At 41.1% G+C, this 25701-nt stretch overlaps 1 protein-coding gene across 3 annotated transcripts in view; it reads right to left on the bottom strand.

The window, feature by feature from the left end:
• Nucleotides 1-25701, bottom strand: part of USP12 (ubiquitin specific peptidase 12) — a 102530-nt gene that overhangs the window by 6408 nt on the left and 70421 nt on the right. For all 3 annotated transcript variants that reach the window (XM_082700742.1, XM_082700740.1, XM_082700741.1), the window contains 4 exons: nucleotides 20661-20890; nucleotides 15136-15212; nucleotides 14934-15017; nucleotides 708-905 (listed from right to left, as the gene is read on the bottom strand). In XM_082700742.1, coding sequence (XP_082556868.1) covers nucleotides 708-905; nucleotides 14934-15017; nucleotides 15136-15212; nucleotides 20661-20873 — 572 coding nt within the window. In that variant the 5' untranslated portion in view covers nucleotides 20874-20890. The remainder of the gene's footprint in view (nucleotides 1-707; nucleotides 906-14933; nucleotides 15018-15135; nucleotides 15213-20660; nucleotides 20891-25701) is intronic.

Consider the following 25701-nt stretch of genomic DNA (forward strand, 5'->3'; position numbering starts at 1 on the left):
AGACACGCAGGAGCAGGACCACGGGAGCTGGGCAGGCACAGGCCTGCTGGCAATAGGCATCACCGCGGCAAGGATGCGGCAACCTAAACCCTTTACACTCTCCTATGAAACGTAACTACGAGTAAATCTTGTCAGTAGAAAATAAGGTTTGAAAATGTTTTCAATCTTTTGTTAATGGGAGGATCACTTCCTGTTTTAAGAAGTGCCTGTTCTGCTACCAGAGACGGCCCCCCAAACTCAGAGAGGTCTGAGGAGGCCAGGAGGGGAAGGCGGCAGGGGGATTGCAGTGAGAGAAGAGGAATAAGGAGTTGGGGAGGGAGCCCAGCTGTGACCAGGAATCTCAGAGCTCACGGTCTTGTGAGCAGAGCAATTCCAGGAACCCCAGCATCATCTAAGCAGAGGGAAACCTAAGAACTGTCCCTGAATCTGAAGAGGCTACGGCACCGTTAAGTTAGGATGTGAAAAGGTACTCTAAGGGTGTCGTTATTGTTAAGAACACAGTAGCAGCAGCTAAGTGATTTGCATTCCCCCTTTAACAGTAACACCGTGGCAGGTTGTTAATAGGACTGCATTTTGCGTAGGATAGCGTGGACATTCAGGGGGTACTGTACGAAGCCACGCCAGCCACGAATGGCAGGTACAGAACATCCTGCACACCTGCCCCACGGACAGAGATCCTGGCCCGCACGGCCCACGGCTGCGCTTACCTTCCACAGTGAACCACCACGGCGACAAGGTCGTACATTCTGTCAGGATTGGTCGCATCACCAGAGGTGTTAAACAGACGAAGTTCTAAAGGAAACACTACCCGGTAAGACAGTTTTGTGTATCGATGAAGCTGATCCATGTATTTAAACCTCTTCAGGTGCAGAGCCAGAATCATGGGCAGTTTTTTAACTTTCATCCTATTCAAATAAACACGGAAACAAAATTTCAGGAAAGGCATTCAGAACACATCTTTAAAAGAACTCTCAAACTTTCTGATTCCATTAACAAACAGGTCACGGAAAGTGTGAGTAGCCCAGCACTGACCACTTTTGCGTATTCCTACCCGTTATTTTTACATCGGCGAAGCAACATCCCGAATGTCTTGCGAAGATCCCACCCCAACCATCAGCACCAAACAATGTAACAGGACTTTGTACTCCATACAGCTTCAAAACAGTCCTTTTTTCAGAAATCTGAACAAAGTTACTTCAGAAATCTGTATTCTGAAATACAGGCCCCCAGGATCGGGCGGACTGCACAGGAGGCCGACACGATGGGCGGAGGAAAAGCGGTTCCTCACAGCTGCTGACTCCTCTGGGTGTGCGTGGAGACCGAGAGCTGCTTGTTCCATCGGTCAGTAGAACTCACTAACAGGTGGAGGACAGGCGCAGTGAGAAAAGCATTACTAAAGACCATTCTGTGAAAGGGGTTTGCCAGAGGTAAATAGCTCCAGATGAAGAATGAGGACGACATGTATTCTAGGATGGGAGTTAAATGACCTGCAAATTTAGGAGAAAAGTTTTTAACTGTAAAACAACTGGCCATCTTTCACATTTTGGACAATCTTTAGTATGCCCTTCAGTGCCTTTTCTCCCTGGCACGACCTCTGAACTTCTACTTCATCTAACGGAAGTTTATTCTTCTGACGGCTCAACTCACATTGTAACCCTGGCATCAGTACCTCCTCCCTTCAATCCCCCATCGGCACTTCGCGGAGTCACTGTGGGCGTATACGGTTTATTACACCATAAAATATTTAGATGACTGTGGGTTTTTCTCTTCTAGGATCTGAAATCTTGACAGGTAGAAACCTTTTTTTTCCCCCCATTTTATTTCTCTACTGAACAACAACATGCCTGGCACATGACAGATAGTTGACAAATGTAGCGGAACCAAATTTTGTATGTGTTCAATGAAGCAAAACGCTTTTCATAATTAAAAAATGAAATTTACAAAGCCAGTGTCTATAATGAAATAAAAACAAGAATCATTTTGTAGCATTATAGTAAATCTGCATCCTACAAATCTTAAATGTGGTGGGCAGCTTATTATTCCAGAAACATTTACTATTCTACCCTGACCTTTGAAAAAGATTAGTAAGAATAAACATAAACAGATAATCATTCCTGGAAAGAAATCCAGCAGTGTAAGAGTCTCTATGGTCTTTGCCTCAGTAATCCCACTTCTAGAAGGGAAATAAATCATCTCAAATATAAGACTTCTCAAAAAAAAAAAAATTTCTAGAGTTATCTTATATTGTGAAAAACTGGAATAATCCAGGAGACAGGTTTATCACAGAGATACTGGGAGTTCAGTTTCAGACCACTACAGGTAAGTAAATATCGCAATACAGCCAGTGAAATGAAATTTTTGGTTTCCCAGTACATATTAAACTTAGATTTACACCATACCATTACTATTTAATTAAATGCGCAACAGCATTACGTCTAGAAAAACAATGCAGATACATTAATTAAGAAATACTTCATTGCTAAAAAAGGCAAACCATCATCTAAAACTTTAACAAGTCATAATCTCTCTGTTGGGGATGAGATTCCTGGCTCCCTGCTGATGGTGGCTGACTGATGAGGGCGGTGCCACTGCAGGCTGGTGGGGGCTGTGGCAATTTCTTAAAGGAAGACAAGAAAGTCTGCCACATCGACTGGCTCTTCCTTTCATAGAGGATTTCTTTGTAGCATAGGAGGAGGTTCAAGTGTTTCACCCACAGAATTTCTTTCAGAATTAGAGTCAGTCCACTTAAAGCTGCTGCTGCTTTCTAAGGTAAGTTGATGTTAGATTCTAAATCCTTTGTGGTCACTGCAACACTCTTCACGGCATCTGAGCCAGGAGCAGATTCCAGCTCAACAATCCACTTTCCTGGCTCATCCACGAGAAGCAACTCCTCATCCGTCCAAGTCTGATCATGAGACGGCAGCCGTGCGGGCCCATCTTCCCGCCCCACTTCTAACCCCAGTTCTCTTGCTGTTTCCACCACCTCTGTGGTGACTGTCTCCGTGGATGGCCTGAACCCCTCCAAGTCCTCAGGGACGGTGGGAACTAACTTCTTCCAAACGCCAAACAAATGTGGATATTTTTGACCTCTTCTGATTGTTCTTAATAGTATCCCATTCCAGGAAGCATTCAATTGACTTTGCCCGGATCCATGAGAGGAATCACTTTCTAGACAGCTAGAGCCTTATGAAATATATTTCTTAAAGAATAAGACTGGAAAGTCAAGATGACTCCTTGATCCGTAGGCTATGGAACGGATGCCGTGTCAACAGCCATGAAAACACTCATCTCATTGCACATCTCCATCAGAGCTCTTGGGAGACCAGGCACAGTATCAGTGAGTGAGCAGCAGTATTTCAAAGAATTTTTTTTCTGAGAAGCAGGTCTTAAACAGTGGGCTTCAAATATTCAGTAATGTTGTAAACAGACGTGCTGTCACCCAGGCTTCATTGTTCCATTTCTAGAGTATGGGAAGAGTAGGTTTAGAGTAATTCTGAAGGGCCCTAGAATTTTCGGAATGGTCAGTGAGCCCCAGCTTCAGCTGAAGTCACCAGCTGCATTAGCTCCTAACGTGAGAGTCAGCCTGTCCTCTGAAGCTGTGGAGCCAGGCACTGAGTCCTCTGAAGCTGTGGAGCCAGGCACTGACTTCTCCTCTCTAGCTCTGAAAGTCTTTGACGGCATCTTCTTCCAGTAGAAGGCTGTCTTGTCTACACTGGAAACCTGCTGTGGTGTGTAGCCGCTTTCATAGCTGTTGTAGCTGGACCTTCTGAAGAACTCGCTGCAGCTTCTCCCCCAGCCCTTGTTGCTTCACCTTGTACTTTCTTTTACGGAGCTGGTTCTTTCCTTCAACCTCAGAAGTCTGCAGCTTCAAACTTCTCTCTGCAGCTTCCTCACCTCTCTCAGCCCTCCCAGAATCACAGAGACCTAGGGCCTTGCTCGGGGTCAGGCTTTGGCTTAAAGGAATGCTGGGGCTGGTTTGCTCTTCTCTCCAGACCACTCGAACTTTCTCCGTATCAGCAACAGAACTTTTTTCACTTTCTTATCATTCATATGCTCACAGGAGTAGCACTTTTAATGTCCTTCAAGATTGTTTCCTTTGCACTCCCGACTTGGCTGATGTTTGGCACAAATAACGTAGCTTTTAGTCTATGCTGGCTTTCAACATGCCTTCCTCCCTAATCTTAACCATTTCTAGCTTTTGATTCAAAGTGAGAGACATGTGAGTTTTCCTTTCACTTGAGCACTTAGAGGCCACTGTAGGGCTGCTAACTGGCCTCATTTCAATTTCGTTGTGTCTCAGGGAACAGAAGGGCCAGAGGAAAGGAGAAGAGGTGGGGGAATGGCCAGTGGACAGAGCAGTCAGGACACACACATGTATCAGGTAAGCTCATCATCTTATACGGCATGGTCTATGGTAACCCCGACACTACAAGAGTGACATCAAAGATCACTGATCACAGATCACTGTAACAAATGTAATAATAATGAAAAAGTCAGAAATACCGTGGGGATGACCAAAATATGACATAGAGACGTGAAGTCAGCAAATACCATCAGAAAAAGGGCATTACTAGACTTGCTTATCTCAGGGATGCCATAAAACTTCAACTTGTTAAAAAAAAAAAATGCAGTATCTGTGAAGCACAGTAAAGTGAGATATGCCTGTGCCTACACCCACCTTACACAAGCCCCTTTATGCAAAAGGGAAACATCACCAACTCATTTTTATTTTATTTCTTTTCAGTGTTCCAACATTCATTGCTTATGAACCACACCCAGTGCTCCATGTAGTACGTGCCCTCCATAATACCCACCACCAGGCTCACCCAACCCCCCCTCCCCCTCCCCTCCAAAACCCTCAGTTTCTTTCTCAGAATCCACAGTCTCTCATGGTTTGTCTCCCCACACTCCGATTTCCCCCCACTCACTTCTCCCCATCTCCCATCTCCTCCATGTTATTCCTTATGCTCACAAGTAAGTGCAACCATATGACACTTGACTCTCTCTGCTTGACTTATTTCACTCACCATCATCTCTTCCAGTCCTGTTCATGTTGATACATAAGTTGGGTATTCATCTTTTCTGATGGAGGTGTAATACTCCATAGTGTACATGGACCACATCTTTTTTATCAATTCATCTGTTGAAGGGCATCTTGGTCCTTTCTACAGTTTGGCGACTATGTGGTAGAGTTATGGACATTGGGGAGGGTATGTGCTATGGTGAGTGCTGTGAAATGTGTAAACCTGGCAATTCACAGATCTGTACCCCAGGGGATAAAAATATATTATATGCTTGTAAAAAAATTAAAAATTAATTAAAAAATTAATAAAATAAAGAACAGCTCCATCACACACACACTCAAAAGAAAGAAATTAAAAATAGAGCTTCCCTATGACCCTGCAATTGCACTACTTGGTATTTACCCCAAAGATACAGATGTCGTGAAAAAAAAGGGCCATCTGTACTCCAATGTTCATATCACCAACTCATTTTTGAGACCAGCATGAACTTGACACCAAAACCTGACAGAGGTTTAAGAAAATTACAGACTAATGATACCCCTCATGATATTTCAAAGATATGAAAATCAAGAGAACATTATCGAACTGAACCCAGCAACATATAAACCTCAGTCGGGGATGATACAATAGTTCTAAATGAAATGATGTTTTGTCCTCAGGTTCTTTCTAAAGACCAATACTGTAAAAATGGAAAGACTTCTTTATATTCCTAAATTAGCAAAGTAATAATAATAAATATGTAAGGGGCATCTTAAAATAATAGATAGCATCCTTCTCCTCCTAAAGAAAAGAAACTTTGACCCCACTTAAATTTTACAGAAATTTTACATCTTGGCAGAAAACGTATGCTTATCAGCAATGTGATTTTTTAAAAACAAGCATGTCCTCTTCCAACCTAATCCAAATATTTTTCTAGAAAACCAGGGAAGGGCAGACTTATTTTCTTGGCAAAAATGCACTGCCGACGTTACACACCAGGTCACAAATCAAAGCACTGTAAGAAGAGGCAGCAATCATATCCTTCTTATTCAGGGTCTAATTAGCCAGAAGCAGACCCTGACCGGAGGGAGCCAAGAAGGAAAAGGAAGAAGCCAGCTAAGGATTCAGTCTCTGGAAAGGTGGCACAGAGGGCAGCTTCAGCTCTGAGCTCTGAATTCTCTACTCTGCTCAGACAGCAAGGTAACTGGGTTTTCCAGTCTCATCTCCATCCACTGGTCAAAAGCCACTGGGGTAAAGAAACTCTCGGAAGCTTCTTTCAGCAGCAGACCAAGGGGAGTCCCTCGGAGAGGAGCCAGAGTGAGAGCATCCTACAGGAGTGGGAGCGCTGGAGAATGGGCACTGTCTGCCACCATTCCCAGACCGGAATACCAGCTACTCCACTGAGGCAACAGACGGCCCCAGGAACGCAGGTGCCAGGTTCCAAAGCTGTCTGCTGTTTTGATTTTTCACCCTTCCCCCCTGGTCAAGAAAAGCCAGAAGCCACTCTTTTAAAGTATATCTTCCCATCTGTATAAGCCCTGTGAGCCCAGCAAAGAGGGCTGTATGGTGAATGTGAGCCAAAGGGCACTAATAGGCAAACTCTGCTAGAGCGAAATTTAATATGCTAACACAAGCACCTAAGAACTTAATAAAATTCTGTTGGCAGATTAGTCCTTCTTATTTTTTTTTTTTTTGAAGATTTGTATTTATTTGGCAGAGAAAGAGAGAGAGAGAATGAGGGACGGGAGCAGCAAAGGGAGAAGAAAAAGCAGGCTCCGCGCCGAGCAGGGGGTGGGGGATCACAGGACCCTGGGATAATGACCTGAGCCAAAGGTAGACACTTACCTGCCTAAGCCACCCAGGCGCCCCAGCAGAGAAGTTATGACCACACAGAAGAGTTCCGTAGTTGTACACACATGAAATCCCATTATTCTCATATACTACCCCATCCAGAAGCCTACCTGGGGTAGGCAGGCTAAGGAGTGAGAGGGGAACACAGGCTAGACCAAAGGTGACGAAGACACCACATGACTGAGTTGTCAGCACTGAGAGGAAAGGCAGCCCCTCAAAGTCCCAAGAAGGTCCCATGCTCAAAACCTAACGTGATGGTACTAGGAGGCGGGGCCTCGGGAGATGCTTAGGTCATGAGGTTGGAGCCCTAAGGAATGGAACTGGTATCCTTGTAACAGAGACCCGAGACAGTCTGCCAGCATCCTTCCAGCTCGTGAGGACGCGGTGTGAGAAGGCACCTTCGAGGAAGCAGGAAGAGAGCCCTCACGGGCACAGGGCATGCTGGCGCCTTGATTTGGGACTGCTAGCGCCCAGAACTCTAAGGACGCCCCTGGCGCTTGTCACACACCCAGTCTACGGTATCCTGTTACAGCAGGCTACATGCCAGGAGTGACAGGGCATGTGGCCATGACAAGGCTGCCAACATGACACTAGCCGTGACTAGGACCTGCACATGGAAGAATCGGATACGGAGCTGGTTGTGAAAATGGAGCAAAACGGAAGAACTTGCCCTCAGAAACAGGAAGGACCTCAACGACTAGACCAGAGTAGATGGGAGACAGAGGCCATGACACCTCGATGCTGCTGACCTGGGCACCGCACGGGTCTTCCCCGATGCCTCACACGGCCGGCCCCAGGCCTGGAAGTGAAGAGTGAAGAGAGGAAGGACGCCTAGCAGAGAACCAGTCAGGCGGGCTCAGCCCCCGGTGCAGCCACTCACTGAACCCTGCTCTGAGGCAGAGTAGAGTGACAGCAGAGCAGCTTCAAAAAACATCCCCCACCACCCCCACGCCCAGAGGACAGGAAAACACCTTGGAAAGCAAAGCCATCGGAATCCTAATCCTCACATTCCAGTTCCCTGAGGGAAAGCACTTTGCTTTTCCTCAGGGGCTTTATCCTCCCACTGGGCATCAGCTTCTGGCTGTTCACCTACATCTGCCAAGCCCGGGTATACAGCCCTATACAGTCCAACAAGTGGGCCATTTAAAAGGAGTCCCTGTGCAGATAGATTCTGCATAAAGCTAGATAAAAAGATAAATTTCTCCTATTCTGAGTCTTCTCAGAGTCTGTAATATGAAGCATGAATAAATAATGAAAAGGAAATTTTATTATAGAGCAAACTCATTTGATCATGCAATACTTCTTTTATGGTAACATCTCCCAAATTTATTCTTGAGGATTCCAATACTGAAACCTCTGGTTTTGAGGAACACATTGTCTGCATATAGGAGCATATATAGTCTGAATGAAGGCCAAACCACATGCTTTTTTCTTCTGTGGTTAAGAAACACGTAACATAAACTGCACCATCTTATCCCTCTCTAAATGTATAGTATAGCAGTGTTTCCAATTAGCACCATTGTTGTGCAACAGATCTCTAGAACTTTCTCATCTTGCACACAGAAACTCTACACCCACTGAACAACTCTCCTTTGCCCCTCCCCCAAGACCCTGGCAACCAGCATTTTACTTGTTGCTAAGAATGTGACTACTTAGAGTCTTCATATAACTGGAGTCATCCAGAAATTGTCTTTTTGTGATTACAATGTGTCTTTTTGGCTTTTGTGATTAGCTTATTTCACTTAGCATAATACACTCAAGATCCATCCACCTGTTGGTATAACCAAATGTCCTTCTGCTTTAAGGCAGAATATCCACTAGATGTCCATCCCACATGTTCTTTATCCATTCATCTCTTGATGGACATTTAAGTTGTTTCCACCTCTTTGTTAATGTGAACACTGCAGCAATAAACAAAGGAGTACATATAATCTCTTTGATACACTGTTTTCAAATACTTTTGGGTGTGTATCTAGAAGCAAGAATGCTGGGTCATGTGGTGATTCTGTTTTTAGTATTCTGAGGAGCCTCCATACTGTTTTCCAAAGCAGCTGCACCACTTAACCTTCCTACCAACGGTATACAAGGTTTCAATTTCTCCCCCTTACCAACACTTATTTTCTTTTGGGATGTGACTTTTCTAACAAGTGTGCGGGGATACCTCACTGTGGTTCTGATTTGCAGTTCCGATGATCTGTGACGTTAAGTGTCTTCTGATATGCTTGTTGGCCATTTTTTATCTTCTTTGGAAAACATTCAAGATCCTTGTCCATTTTTTTTTTAAGATTTTATTTATTTATTTGACAGAAATCACAAGTAGGCAGAGAGGCAGGCAGAAAGGGGTGGGGAAGCAGGCTCCCCGCTGAGCAGAGAGCCCGATGTGGGGCTCGATCCCAGGACCCCGGGATCATGACCTGAGCCGAAGGCAGAGGCTTTAACCCACTGAGCCACCCAGGTGCCCCTCCTTGTTCATTTTTAAATTGGGCCCCTGGTTTATGTTGTTGAGCTATAGGTGATCTTCATGTATTCTGGATATTACCCTCTTATCACATACTGGTTTTCAAGTATTTTCTCCCATTCATGCGTTTTCACTCCATTTATTGTTTCTTTTGTTATGCAGAAGTTTTTGAGTTTGTTATGGTCCAGCCTATTTTTGCCTTTGTTGCTTATGCTTTCAGTGTCCTACTTAAGTAACAATTATCAAGGGGCGCCTGGGTGGCTCACTGGGTTGGGCCGCTGCCTTCACCTCAGATCATGATCTCAGTGTCCTGGGATCGAGCCCCGTATTGGGCTCTTTGCTCAGCGCGAGCCTGCTTCTCTCTCTCTCTCTCTCTCTCTGCCTGACTCTCCGCCTACTTGTGCTTTTTCTGTCAAAAAATAAATAAAATCTTTAAAAAAAAAAAAAGAAACAATTATCAAAATCAATGTCATGAAGATTTTCCCATGTGTTTCTTTTTTAAGGAGTTTTATAGTTGTGGCCTTTCGTTTAGGTCTTTAATCCATGTTGAATTGAGTTCTGTATATGGTATAAGGGTCCAACTTCATTCTTTTGCATGTGGATATCCAGTGTTCCCAAAATATGTGTTGAAGCTATACGTTATCTATCTGTAGCACTGGCACTCTTGGAGATCATCTGACTATATAAATGAGGATTTACTGCTGGGCTCTCTATTCTATACCATTGGCCTACATGTCTGTCTTTATTGCTACAACCACACTGCTTCGATTACTGTAGCTCTATAATATATTTTGAAGTTAAAAAATATAAGGTCTCCAGCTATTTCTTTTGAGATTGTTCGGCTTTAAGAGACCTTTAAGATTTCCTATATGAAATTTTGGATGTTTTTTTCCCTATGTCATCAGAAAACTCAATTGACACTTTGGTAGGCATTAAACTGAATCTGCAGACTGCTTTGGGTACTATGTCCATTTTAATGTTAAGTCTTGCAATTCACAAATACAGAGTATCTTTTCATTGATTTGTTAACTTCTTTAATTTCTTTCAGCAATATCTTCTATTTTTTTAGTGCATAAGTTTTTGGCCTCCTTTGTTAAGTCAATTTATAAATATTTTATTCTTTTTTGATACTACTGTAATTGGGATTATTTTGTTAATTTTCTTTTCAGATAGTTCAACAATCTTTTCAGATTGTTCAGATTATACACTAACTGTTCAAGTCAGGGTACAAAAATGCTATGGACTTGCACGTGCCGATTTTGTATCTGCACCTATGCTGAATACTTACTAGTTCTAACAAGGCTTTTTGTTGTTGTTGTTTAATCTTTAGGGTTTTCTGCGTACAAGATCATATTATCTGTGAACAGAGATAATTTAACTTCTTTTCCCATCTGGCTGTCTTTCTTTTCTTTTCTTTTTCTTACCTAACTGCTCTAGGACTTCCAACACTATGTTGAATTAAAGTGGCAAGAGTAGACATCCTTGTCTTGTTCTGGATCCAAGAGGACAAGCTCTTCAGTTTTTCACCGCTGAGTATGGTAGCTGTGGGCTTGTCACAGAGGGCCTTCATTCTGTTGAGGTATGTTCTTTCTATACCTACTCTGTTGAGTGGTTTTTTATCATAGACAGGTTTTGAATTCTATCAAATACCTTTTCTTTATCCACTGAGGTGATCATGTGGTTTTTGTCCTTCAGACTGAAACCTTTTGTTTATTTATTTATTTATTTACTTGGAAGTGAGAATGTTTGCAAGCAGGAAGGGGGATAGGAGGAGAGGGAGAGAGGAATCCCAAGCAGACTCCACGGGGGGGGGCTCGGTCTCATAACCCTGATATCAAGACCTGAGCTGAAATCAAGAGTCAAATGCCTAGCCAACTTAGCCACCCAGCACCCCCAGACTGAAACATTTTAATGTCAAAATGATTTTTGTTTAATTAGAATGATGATCTGTATATCCACTATCTTATTCTTTTATTCTGAGACTAGAAACTATAGACTTCTATAGTTGGTAGGGATCTTAGAGAGCAACTAATCAAGTGAGACCCCAAAGGTTAAATGACTTGCCCAATATCACAATGCAAGTTATGAGAAGGGCTGACACTAGATCCTAGTAGAAAATGATTTCTGTACTGCTATCTTTCCATAAACCCACACACAATTTATCCTATAGAAACAGCCTAAAACCTGTGTGAAAATGTGTGTATGGGTAGAGGTATACATACAAAATATGTTTATCAAAGCCTTATAGCATTGAAAAAAGGGAACAATCTAAACTATTAGATTGAGAAACTCAGTAGATTATGGCATGCCCATATAAAAAGTACTATGCAGCCCCTCTGAAGAATGATATAAAGTATACTTTCACTGACACGTCTATAATTTATTAAGGGGAAAAATTATAAAACTCTACATAGAATTCAATTCCATTTCAAGAATTACATGTGTACACACATACACTATTTAAAAATCTAGGATACACACAAAAATGTTAACAATGCTTTTATAAATAACGATTCTTAACTGATTTATACTTAATCTGTGTTTTCTAATTTCTTGACAGAGTATATGTATTTCCCACACATATTAATAAAAGATCTACCATTAAATACTATATTAAATTCACATGGATGTCTTCAAAACAAGCAGCTGGAGTTGCTGGACAATTTCTAATTACTCATGTCTGGCTATTTGTGATTCTGGATGAAGATCAGCTCATGCTCACAGATGCACTTACCTCCATGGAGCCAAAGAAGTTTGTCACTGCACTCCTCTGAGTTACACTTCGTCCTCAACTCTATTTTCCTTAACCAATGGTCCTAGGCACCTTCTACAACATTTTCAGGGTTAATCTAATTTATCAACCCCTATGACATAACCAAACTTAGGGGAGGTACTCTAATCGTCTTCACTAATAGAAGGGGACAATGAGTACTCTGTTTTGATTATTTGGGCCCATCACCTAAAACCTCTCCCTTCCTAATAGATACATGTGTCAAAATACAGATAAAAATACAGTCATTTAAAAATCTAAGTTCTTCTTCCTTTCATGAACGGTTCAGTGTAACCATTTAGGTAGGTAGGGCCCTCCAGGGTAGACATCTGGGCAGGCAGTGGAGAGGAGAAGACTGAGCAGAGCAGAAAGCATGTCTGTGCAATATGGAGTTGTGTGCACACATGGCGGTTGAGGGGATAAGATCAGTTATGGACAGGGTCACTAACCAAGTAAGTAAATACAGAAGGATACTGTACTGTCAGAAGGAAATTATGAATATTAAAAAGGACAAAACTAGAATGAACCCTATGGTGTTGGCTGAAACTGTGGATATAATTGTGACTTCATGGTTTCTCAATATAGACAGATCCATGATAATATAGACAGGTAGACATAAGCATGTGTGGAGTACATACATACATACACACACACCGTCCAGCTCTTTTCACTAGGGGGCTCAGGAACACAGACATCCTGGTATCAGTGAGCATACCTATATACCAAAGTCCTGCTTCCTAAACATCATCGTCCTCCTGTAAGAAAGCAGTCCTCCTGGGATAAATGGCTGATACCAGAGTTGGGGCAAGGAGAGTACAAGACGAGCACAGAACATCTTGTTACGCTACAAAGTGAAGGGTCACTCAAGAATATGGGACATGCCAAAAAGACACGGGTGATAGCTTGAAGGGGCCCCCACTGGCCGAATAGTAATGGAGCATTACCCACTGAATTTAAAAAAAAAAAAAAAATCCTTGAGTCCATGCTGAGATTTAGAAAATAAAAAAATTAGAAGTCTGATGAGGAATGGGCATATTTACAACCTCAAAATACCTCCACACAAAATACTTATGAATTATATAAATGGACAAAACCATTGCTTAATAGTGAAGACCTCTGGGAGACATCACCACGGTCAAGTGCTCTAACAGAACAGCACCGGATAACTGGATAACTGGATAGGCAGGAAAGTGTTAACCTCGCAGGCCTCAGACTATTTCTGGAAAGGCCTGCTGGCAAGGACAGTCCTTGGTTAACATACGAGAATTTGGATTTGAGGAGTGTTCCCACGATTCCCTAAATGATGGGAGTGTCTCAACAGGCCTAAATTGTCTGGACAAACAATATGGTTTACACTCAACACCTCCTTTCCTTCAGAGGGTCTAGAATTCTGGAAGACAGAGGGGTACCTACATGTCTGACCCTCAGTTTACAACCTTGGACACTAGGTCTGTAATGAGCCTCCGGGGGAGACGACACCTCCCCCATATCCTACTCAGTACTGAAGGAGGTTAGGTGTCTTGCGGGACTCCATGGCAATGAACTCTTGGAAGCTCCCCTGGCTTTCTGCTCTGCGGAGATGCTTTGCCATCTTTCCCTGTAACAAGCCTTGGCTTTGGGCCTGACCATACATGCAGAGTCTCGCGAGTCCTTCCAGTGTGTCTCAGGAGTGGGCTGAGGGACCCCACACGTGAGACAAATTGGAATCATGGATAAGAGGATACAATGAGAATAGAGCATCACCTCTGTGAGATGCCCACCAGAATACATAACCTGAACCTCATCATAAGAACACAAAGAGGGGCAATCTTTGAGATGAACCCAAAGAGGGACAATCTATAAAATAAATCTATAATTTTCAAAAGCGTCGAGATTTTTAAAGCCAAGAAAAGACTGTTTCAAATGTAAAAAGACAAAAGAGACATGAGTACTAAAGATAACGTGTTTTCTGAACTGGATCGTTTTGTTCCAGAAAGGACAGTACTGGGACATCCGTGCTAATGAAATACCTTCTACTAGAACAGTTAACATGCCAGCGTGACTTGCCCCAGGGGGTGACTATGGCAATAGGGAAACTTCCCTGTTGGCAGGAAACAGCCACTCACGTGTTCACGATCACAGGACATCATACCTTACGTTTGAGTGGTTTGGGGTAAATAAGCATTCTTGGTACTGTTCATACAACTTTTCTTTGAGCTTGAGAGTATTCCAAAAGAAAAAGTAAAATAATAAGAATGGTGATGATGCGATTCCATTCCTCAACACCAAATACCAAATGAGAGAGAGCACAAGATCCTAGGTGGGGCTAGCAGGAGCGACAGTAGAGGTGAGGAAAAGGATCATCCCCACTCTTTCTCCTCACCAAGACCAAGTTTACATAAAGCATGCAAGCTCCAAAGTCAAGTATTTTAACTGTATTGGCTGATGATTCTTTTTTTTTTTTTTAAGATTTTTTTCTTTATTTATCTGACAGAGATCACAAGTAGGCAGAGAGGCAGGCAGAGAGAGAGGAGGAAGCAGGCTCCCTGCAGAGCAGAGAGCCTGATGTGGGGCTCGATCCCAGGACCCTGGGATCATGACCTGAGCCAAAGGCAGAGGCTTAACCCACTGAGCCACCCAGGTGCCCCTGGTTGATGATTCTTAAACAACTTTCATTAAGTGGAGAAAATCACTGGAGGTTGCAGAGCTGACTGTTGCTTACCCAGGAATAACTTAGTGAGTCTTAATTACTTAATGATAAAACTAGGCATTTTTACTCTGTAGATTTTCAGGCATAACTTTCAGCTCGAAAGCCCATCTACATGACCCACTGCCAGAGAACTAGTACCAAATTTTAAAAACATTACATTACCGTTTGTGTGCTTCCTGTTTGCTGCGACATTCTTCACAGTAATATTTGTACTCACTGCACAGAGTTTCTGTGTTGCTGAAACCCCTGTGTAAAATTCAAGATAAATTTCTTTAGTCTATACCAGAAAACTGTGTATTCATTTAAAAGTACTCTAAACCAAAGATATTCATTAAACTTCCAAAATAAGTAACTCTCCATTTACCTTAAGCAGTGAGTGATCGATGTGTTTTGTTCCACGTCAACAGAAAGGTCTAAAAAATCTTCATCTTTGCTGCTTATCTGTAAAAATAGGGAATTACCTCTGATTTCTTTAACTGTCAGTAAATCATTGTTCTGAAGTGACAGAATTAAATACATTCATTCTATTAGTAGTAGTAAGTACATGAAGAATTCATCTTCCACGAGTTCAAAAGAAATCTACTCGATCCGGATTATCCAAAAGGACACTGAGTAAAAGACTCTCAACACACGTACAGGTGAAACAGCAAAGTCCACCTGTGACTGATTCCCTTTCCGGCAAAGATGAGGATGGGAAATCACATCATTTTCCAAAACCTTGGTATTATGGTGAAACAAGAAACAAACTGCCCATATATACTAATTCTTAAAAGAAAACACAGGCTAAGATGAAATGGGGACACTTGGCAAAGGGCATCACACCTGTGCTGTTTTATTATTCAAGGAAATAATTTTGCCTAAAATGCCAAATTACAATCTTTACAGACGACCAAATTATAGTCTTCATCGATGACTTCCTTTAATCCTTCTTCTTCTTCAAAAATAAAATCTAACATAAAGTTCTGTTTGAATTATGGGTAACTCATCTGATTTAAAAAAATTCAAGTTATTACTTATTCATTTGACTTGGATTGGGACAGAACTACAGACATCAATTTTCGTAGCTCTTCTCTTCAAAGACTCTATGCTTAAGGTTAGCACACAACAGGGAGATTTCTTGACTGTACCTCTCACACACAAGGGCTATAAGCCCAGTGCAGTAAATGCCTTCCTGCTTCAACAGTGCATCAATTTTTTAAGACCAGCATCATTAACTTGTGACAGATTACGTGGCTGTACATACTATGTACTTACGCAAACAGGAGTAGCTATGGGTACCATGTATGCACATTCTAGGGACACCACGAGGGAAATGATCTGGATCTCAAAGGTTTCAGTGAAAAAGAGAAAAAGACTCCTCACAGAGAGAGGAAAGGGAACGTGAGGTGCTAAGGAAAAAGAATCAGCCCATTTTGGGAGGAAGAAGGGTAGGATGTCAAGGGATAGTATGGGACAGACAGGCGAAAGCCAGACTGAGCAGGGCCTTATGTGTAGGCTAAAGAGAAATAAAGATTAGAGAGTCTGGTGTTTCTCAAAATGAGGTTTGTGGTTCTCAGGCACGGCCTCAGGGGTCTTCATTTTAGATTTTGATCTTTATTATAGCATACAAACTTTGACATAACGATTGTTCTGGATCACCTGGATATATCTGAGTTACTACGTTTGGATTTACAGTTCTGTTGGTACTGGGAAACTACCAAGTGGGGCAGTATTTAACTCTTTAAAGTGTTGGTAAACACGTCTGGTTGTTGCTGGACTCCCCCATTCTAACGTCAGGTCACACCCAGGATGTGGAAGACTCAGTAAAGCCCTATAGGCTAGAGATGTGGGTGGGGAGTCATTAGCACAGGCGATAACAAAATGGAACATGACCCTCCCAAGGCAGAGCGACAAGCAGCCCAAAACAAAAGCCTGGAGGAAGCCCACAATTGAAGGATTAATAGCAGAAAAAGAATGGGACCAGAAGAAAGCATCAAAGAACAGAAGAACACAAGAAGAGGGTGCCATTACAGAAACCCAATCTTCTACCAACTGCGACATTAGCCACTGTGTTACTAACATCTGCCATATAAACACTGTCTCCAGGAAGCCCACTCTGAACCTGCACAACTCCGTCCCACTCCCACCTCGATAGGTCAGCTCCACTGTTGTCTGACTCCCACAGACTCATGCTTACTTGAACTACAACATACTGTACTGGAATTACCTATCTGTTAGAAGCCTGCATGCTCACCTGTGAGCATCTTGAGATCAGAATTGAGGTCTTACTCATCTTCCGCCAACCTCTACCCATCTTCTACCTGGCATAGTTGGTACTCAAATAGTTGTACGAAACAAAATGAAGAAATGCTATATATTCATTCTGAGAAATTCTCAATGTCATTCCTCTAGCTAAACTTGATAAAGGCATGGTACTAATGATCATTTACTGAGTCTGCAAGAGGACGATTGAGATTTTGAGGAAATATTCTCAATTCATACCCTTAATTCTTGGGAGACTATCTGCAAATACATATTGCAGACCACAGGAGGACCTAGCTAGCGAGGAATGGGTGGAAGGATCACTATCCATCCATTACAAGTAAAATTAATAAATATTTGAGCAAAACAAGAATGGGTGATATCACTTTCTCCATCTAATCCTCACTCCCATCATCCTCAGTCTGTAACATAAACTTCAAAGACCTTATATCACAGTATCCCCAAACCCTCCCAAATCTACTTTGCCAGCTTCACCTATTACTGCATTTCTCAACACGCTAAACAAATTTAATTATTCTCTGTTTTATCAAAGAGGATGAATTATACATATCTTCTAACACAGACCAAACTCCATCATAAGCATCAAAAGCAACTGTCAAGTTCTCTGATTGTACCTATTATTCCAAGCAAAACACTGCTCTAATAATTGGACAATATATTTACTTAGAACTCAGCTCCAATAAAATTCTTCTTTATAAGATCTACAAAACTTGTGTTAAAAAACAAATGGAGTTGGTTAGATCGAATAAATATGAGTACTGAGACCAATTCCTGCCATCAAACATTGCCCAAACTCTTACTACAATTAACTAATGGCTGCAGCAGTGAGCAAGAATCCTTACTCTAACCCAAAAACATCTTCACAACATGTTAATATATTTAAACACTCAATTATACCTTTCACTTGATGTGAGAGAGGGTCACCAATAAAAATGTATTTCCACAAAAGAATTTTATTTATTACTACTGTGTCCTTCATTAACTAAAGTTATACTACTGACAACTATCATTTTCCAAATGCCTGATAATAGTTAAACAGAAAAATGCATAATCAACAGTCAATAGATCATTAATTGGTATAGGTCATAGTTCTATTTAAAGACTCTATCTTTTAATTCATGGTGGAATCAAAACAATCACTATTTGCTTTGAGAGAGAGAGAGAGAAAGAAACTACAATATTACTTACTCTATTAGAGCCAAAAACAAACAAACAAAAAAACCCCATTCATCTATACAAACATAACAAAATAAAATATGTACAAGATCAACATGAAAACTACAAGATGATTTCTTTCTAAATCAAAGAAGATGTAGATAAATGTACAGTCCATGTAAATGGACAGTTGGACTCAAGACTGTGAAGACGCAGTTTTTCCCAACTTCATCTACAGAGTCAAGGCAATCCCCTTTGAAATCACAGCACACTATCTTGTGGACAATGCTAGTTTTTAAATATTGTGTGATTCTACGGTTTATATGGAGAAGCACAAGGCCCAGAGCAGACAAAGCAATAGCCATCATAACTTGGGAGGCAGGTGAATGGATAAGTGAATAAGTGAATGGATAAACTGCAGAATATCCACATCATGAAATGTAATTAAGTGAAATAAAGAAATGAGCTACAAAGCTACTTCTCTATGATTCCAAATATACGACATTCTGGAAAAGTCAAAACTATGGAGGCAGTAAAATGATCAGGGGTTGCCAGGGATTTGGAGAGGAAGGAGGGATGAATTTGTGAAACAAAGGGTGAAACTACTCTGTATGATACTTTAATGACAGACACGTGTCATTATACATTTGTCAAAACAGATGGAACCCCAGAACAGGCAGTACCAAGACTGAACTCAAAATATGAACTACAGATTTTAGTTAATGTGTCATGGGGCGCCTGGGTGGCTCAGTCAGTTAAGCGGTTAAGCATCTGCCTTCGGCTCAGGTCACGATCCCAGAATGGATCGAGCCCCACATCTGGCCCCTTGCTCAGCGGAAAGCCTGCTTCTCCCTCTACCTCTGCCCGCTGCTTCCCCTACTTGTGCTCTCTGTCCAATAAATAAATAAAATCTTAAAATAATGATAATAATAATGTATCATTATCGGTCCATCAACTGCAACAAATGTACCTCATTAATACCAGACATGAATCATAGGGGAAAGTGGAAGAAAGGAGAGAAAGAGTTGGGAACTTTCTGTACTTTCTACTCAATTTTTCTGAAGTCCATTAATTAAAAAATACAATTTCCTATTGGCCTCACTCAACAAACTAGGTATGTTTATCTGATTTAGATAAACAAGTAACCATGCTATTCTTCCAAACATCCATAAAACATGTCTTATTTATCTTGCTTGTGAATTCTCTTTTCCAATGGATGATGCTACTCTTCTGTGCTATTAAAGACTAGTCGTAGAACCATCATAGTAGGACTGGACCTGAGTGGATGCTAAATGTTGCGGGAGATTCTGGTGAACAAGATATTTGTGTCTCCCCACAGACTGCCTTTACCAAGGCATAAAAACAAGACAGTATCAACCAGAGAAAGTGAACAACACCTTGAATGAGAGATCAAAATTTTACCAACAAGAGACAGACAGATATTGTGAGCCCACACGTGAGACCCTGAGAAAGACACGTTAACTGAATCACTCCAGCCAAGAATGCATACCTGCGTCTCAGTTAGAAGGAAACATCAGATAAACTCATTATGAGAAATGTTAGATTTTTTTTAAAAAAGGACAAATTCTTTAAAAATGTAAATGTCTTAAGAAGGTAATGATACTAAGAAAAGACTGGGCTATCTGACCCCACATAAAATCCATTTTCAGGCTTCTTCCCTACTGCTCCGCTTTACGAAGTATCCAGCAGTGGGTACTTCCCCCTGCTTGAGTGTACACAGTATACTTTAGTTTTTATTCCAACAATCAACAATAAACATAACTGCAGTTAAAGGAAAAACAAATTAATGTACCTCCCTGACCTGTAAGTTTCTTATGGACTTAAGTAAGACACAGACGAACAATTTTCAGAACATGACTCTATGGCCTCTTACACAGAAATAAAAACAAATACAGTTGACCCCTGAGCAAAGCAGGGGGAGTGACAGGTACCGAAACCTCCTACCCACGCTGCCACTGTTGAAAATCATCTGAGTCTCCAAAAAGCTAACTATAAGAGCCTTCGGTTGACCAGAAGCCTTATTGATAACATAAAACTTGATTAACACACACTTTGTGTATGTATCATAGTATGTATTTATAATAAAGTTAGCTACAGAAAGTGTCGTTAAGAAAATTATTTTTAAAAACCTCACATTTACAGTACTATACGTATACAAAATAAAAAAATCTACAAATAAGTGGACCCATGCAGTTCAAGCCCCTGTTGTTCAAGGGTCAACTACAGTCCAAACCGCAATAAGTATTTTTCAGTCAGCTCAGGTACTCACTGTTTATAAGCAGCATTACTACAGAGCATACCGAGTACGAGAGCAAGTACAGCTTTGATAATTCATTTATGCTACACCTAAGAAATTACCACCTTCATGTTCATCTCTCACACTCCATCTCTAAGAAGTTTTAATAAAAATGAATTAAATCTGCTCTATACAAAATTTGATGACATACTTACAGTTTCACAAGTAAGACATCTGGTTTCATTTGTCAGTGTTCCCTGAAAAATCTCGTGAACCCACGTTGGGTCTGGTGTGCTGTTGTTGTTTTCATTGTCAATATTACCGTTAGGTAAACGGCCATTTTGTTTCTCCTGCTTTCTTTCTTCTTGTAAAATATCAGCAATTGTATTTAGCAGGTAATTTAAGAATTCATGGGCATCTTGCTGCATGTAGTTGTCAAAAAGTTCTAAAAATAAAAATATATTAGAGAATTACTTCAAAATTAATAACCTGGTTAAAACTAGATGTAAAACAAATATCCAATATTCTATCAGAACTAAATACAAACGTCTGGTATTGTCAGTCAGGTACAAGAAACAGATTATCTTTCACAAAAACATATGACTAAACTTGGAGAAAATACAGTTAAGACAAATGAGGATCTTCTTTTTAAAGCAACAATATTAAGTGATCCACGAGAATTGTGGGCCATGCATCCTAGGGATTCAGTCAGAGGTGAGGGCTGGAACCTGGAACTTTCCAAAGTCCCTCCAGGGGACTCTGATCTGCAGTCAGGTATAGGAAACATCAGTATCACAAATGATCTATTCAATCCAGATAATCTCTAAAAGTGAGATTTTGTAACTCTGTGAAATGTTCCCTGTAACTATACAAATGAAAAAATATCACCGAAAACCAGTCACTAACATAAACTGCTTTATACCCAGCACTGGACATCACACCACTGAAACTGAAAGGTAAGGACTTCACAGGCAGTGTTGCAGGTGCTCTTTTTAACAACTCTGTGACTATGTTATTGTCATCTTCCAAATGAGGGAATGGGATCAGAGAGGGAAAGTCATGCCACCACGAAGTGGCAGGCCCAGGACACAAAGCAGGCAGTCCCCAAGCAGCCCAGCTGCATACAAAGCAGCCTGCCCAGGGAGGCCCTGCCCCACAACTGGCACCTGCTGCTCAGCGATCACACACACTGAGAAGACCTGGCCAGCAATATTTTACCTTTAGATACTCAAGGCACATTTAATAAATTCCAAAGATAACACAGCTGACATTTTTCAAATAAAAGACAACAAATTAGGAACAAAACTTAGGCAAAGTCTAAGATAAAAAGAACAAAAAGTTACATTTTAGAAGAGCTACAGTTATGACTGCATAAAATTAAGTTTCTGTGCATTAGAAATCACTGAAAAGGTTTAAAAAAACCCATAAAAACTATTAACAGCTTCAACACATAAAGAGCTTATACAAAAGGATATACCAAGTGTGGAAATCAACAATTTATAAAAACAGAAGTCAAAAAGTTAAAAAATGTGAGAAAATGTTCAATCTATGGTAATCAAAAAGGCCTTGATTTTCTGGTCTGGAAAACGAAATACCATTTTCTCTTGCAAAGTTACTGTACAAACAGAATGGGAACTAGTGAAAATGTGGATTTGGGAGGTACAGTCAAAACAAATAACAACTCATTTCACTCTTGGTGTCAAAAAGACCTGTAAGGAGCCTCAGATGTAAGGTGCAGCTGCTCGAGCAAGACTGTCTGGATTCCTAGGATGGTTCGACCTTTCATTACATGTATGTCACAGGCAATTTATTAAACCTCCTTCTTGGAGCTCAATAATACTAATGCAGTTAGAGCCACTCCCCACTTCTCTTCTCTAAACTTGTCCTACGAGATTTGATTAGCCTCCAACAAGCCCTTTATGTTTTAAGAACAATGAAAGCCTTGAGTCCTGAGAGATACTGCATTAGCCTATGTGGCGTTAACATTTAACTGATGATAATTTGGTATTGTATGTCCAGTGGTTTTTGCCCATGAGGGTCAGATCCAAGAGACTGTGACACCATTCCCCATCCCCTGTTGCCGCCAGAAGTCTGTGTGTCACTCCCGACACTGACACAGCTCACTGCAAAACCTCCCAGCTGTCTACTCTATCTTCCTGAGACAAACCAAGTCATGGTCAGAACCCTTAGATGGTTCCACCGCTGGATGGGTCTAGGCAAGGCTGGGGTAACTGAAGTCAATCACCTTTCACTTTGCCTCTCAGTGCAATGATGCCTCATCCCTGAAAATACTAGTCTACCTCCCAACCCCACTCTCCCATCCACTATTACTCTGAGTCGTTTATTGTTCCTTATTTCCTTCCTCATCCTTGGGATTTTCATCTTTCTCAACCCTTTCTGCTGTTCCCACCAGAAACAACTGTTCTGCTCTAAACTCCCCATCTTTTCAGTCTCTGGCATTTTTGAGCTCCCTGCAGCCACTTCTAAATCATTACACTTTCCTTTGCATATGAAAAACTCACCCTCAGTCAAAAAAGCTGTTAAGGTCTGGCCATACTACCCTGAACCTCCTTCTTTCTGTGGTCATCTGTCAACTTCCCCTCACCTCCTGAAGGCCTGATTCGTGGCCTCTTTGTCCATCCCAACTCCTTCACCAACCCTGACACTTTGAGTGTCTGGGCAGCTTCTAGAAGTGTACAGGACACCCTTAAAAGTCCCCTTTTTATCTCTCACTTACTCATCTATCACCAGGTCACAAAAGAACCATCCATGTCTGCTAAGAAGGAAATAGGCTAGAGTTGATTAGTGTTCAAGGAAAATACGCACAAATTGGAAAAGTCAGCGAGGAATCTAAAAGGAAGGATAATCGGAGAGCACTATAAAAATATTTCATAAAAACTCTAAGGGCCTAGTTAAAGTGAGATATGAACAATTTAGTCTATATGCTGGCTCAATGCCACAGTCTAAAGTAGTCTCTTTCCCACGAAATCAAGTTTTTTCTAACCAAAGTTTTGTTTTTGTTTTTCTTTTAATATTTTATTTATTTATTTAACAGAGATCACAAGTAGGCAGAGGCAGGCAGACAGAGAGGAGGAAGCAGGCTCCCTGAGGAGCAGAGAGCCCAATGTGGGGCTTGATCCCAGGACCCTAGGATCATGACCTGAGCGGAACGCAGAGGCTTTAACCCACTGAACCACCAAGGCACCCCCTAACCAAAATTATAATGAATGTATTTTGCCATGTATATTAAAAATAAACTATAAAATTAGAAAATAACTAAAAAGATATAAATTTTAAAACTTCTGGTTAAGAAAAAAAAATAAACAATAAGAAGTCTCATTTTTTTCCTGTTAGAATTTATTTTAGCATCTATGCATGTCGCTCAAAATAATTTATAAAGCAAAAATGTGCAAATACTTTTGCTTTTTCAAAACTTGAAACAACTTTTTTTAAATGTTCTTTTAACACAGAACAAAGGACTTCACATGCACAGACATACCTCATCTGACTTGAACACTCTGGAAATGAGATATAAAGTAAACCAGAAAATACACTTATTAAAGCATTTTGTTGAAATATTTAAAATAATTTGCAGTCCATCTTTTTATAAACACATTTTGGTAAATGTGCCAGACTCTCACTATGCCTGAGTCGTCAATACAGATTTAAAAACTTCAACCAGCACCACATAAACAGCAAAACAACATCAACTAAATGGCCACAGACAAGACCCGTAAAATGGAGTACACTTAATTTCTAAAATTTTGGTTTCCTTATGGTTTGCTTTCTTTTTTGCTAAGTAGCATGATGGGAAAGGTGGGCTTCAAAGTTGCTTTGGCAAATTAAACAAATTCACTCATTCACTCACTCACTCATCAAATATTTAGTAAGCACCTACTACGTGCCAGGAACTAGATTACATGCTGGGAATACAATGGTGAGCAAAAACAAATGGCTTCCCCTCATCATCAGGGAACTGCCAGTCTAATGGGACAATTCATTATTAAATAAATGAATATGAAAGGTATAAATTATTAAAGTCCCAAATAGCTGCAACATTAATGAAAAAAAAAAGGGGGGGGGACTAAATCAACGTGTAAAAATGTTATGTGTTCTTCATAATTCAGAAATAGTTAGCTTTCATTAATACAAAAATCTTTTACACTCTTTTGGAGAAACAGGATTAAAATGAACATGGGAATTATTCACTCACATCTATTTAACAGGTGTTATTTGTAATTATTTCCTCACTTAAGGAAGACCAATCATTAAATATATATTCTTACATATTTATATCAGTATCTCTCTGCATCACCTGAAGCATCGCTAAGCACATACAGGTTTCTTGAGAATAAGGATCTTTTCTGTCTCATTCACTGCTGTATCTCCAGCACCCAGGACAATGCCTGCCACATATTTAGATGTGCTTGGCGTTGTATGAATGAACGAACTACCAAATGAACAACAGGGGCGGAAACAGCTACGACAACATGGGAAGAAATCTGGGCCCAAACAATAGCGTGAACTACCTGTGCTGTTAAGACCCAGTGAGTCAGAGCACACAGCTACACGTGCCAGCTGATGGGACGTTCAAGCCCCCCAGAAGTGATCCCAAGCCAAGTCACTGCTAGCTAGCACACAAGTAGCTCATCAGTCTGTGTTTTGAGTCTTCTAAAATGGTAGAGTGGCTATGGGAAGTTAGCAGTGTAGTAGAACAGAGGGCTTTACTTCTTACCTAGGTTAGTGCAACAGCCTCCTGGCTGGCTTCCTGGGCTGTACTCATACGGCCCATGCCGGCTCATGCTACCACACCACCCAGCAGCCAGATCTAAACACATCACCCACCTGCTCAGCAACCCTAACCACTCACCATGGCTTTCAAATTAAAGCCCAAGTTCTAGGCCCTTGCCCTTTTGCTCTTACTCCACTCCAGCCACATGAATATTCTTGTCATCCTTCAAGCACTCAGGGCAACTGCAATTTCGATTCTAACCACTTGGAACGAGTTTGCCTCGGATTTTCCAATGGCTTCTCACTTCAACTCTCTGAACTAACATAACTGATCAACTCCCTTTCCATGTTTTTTTTTTTTTTTCATGGAGATAACACATTAAATTACATGACTATTGGTCCTCTCCACTAGTTTCTGGCCGTCAACAGAAGCTAAATATATAATAGTTAATCAATTCAAACTTTCAGCTAGTTTCCCATCATTAGGGAGAACACATTTATGGAGCAAGTCTTATCACACTGTAA

Source organism: Mustela nivalis, assembly GCF_964662115.1.
Source record: "Mustela nivalis genome assembly, chromosome: 15".
NCBI lineage: Eukaryota > Metazoa > Chordata > Mammalia > Carnivora > Mustelidae > Mustela > Mustela nivalis.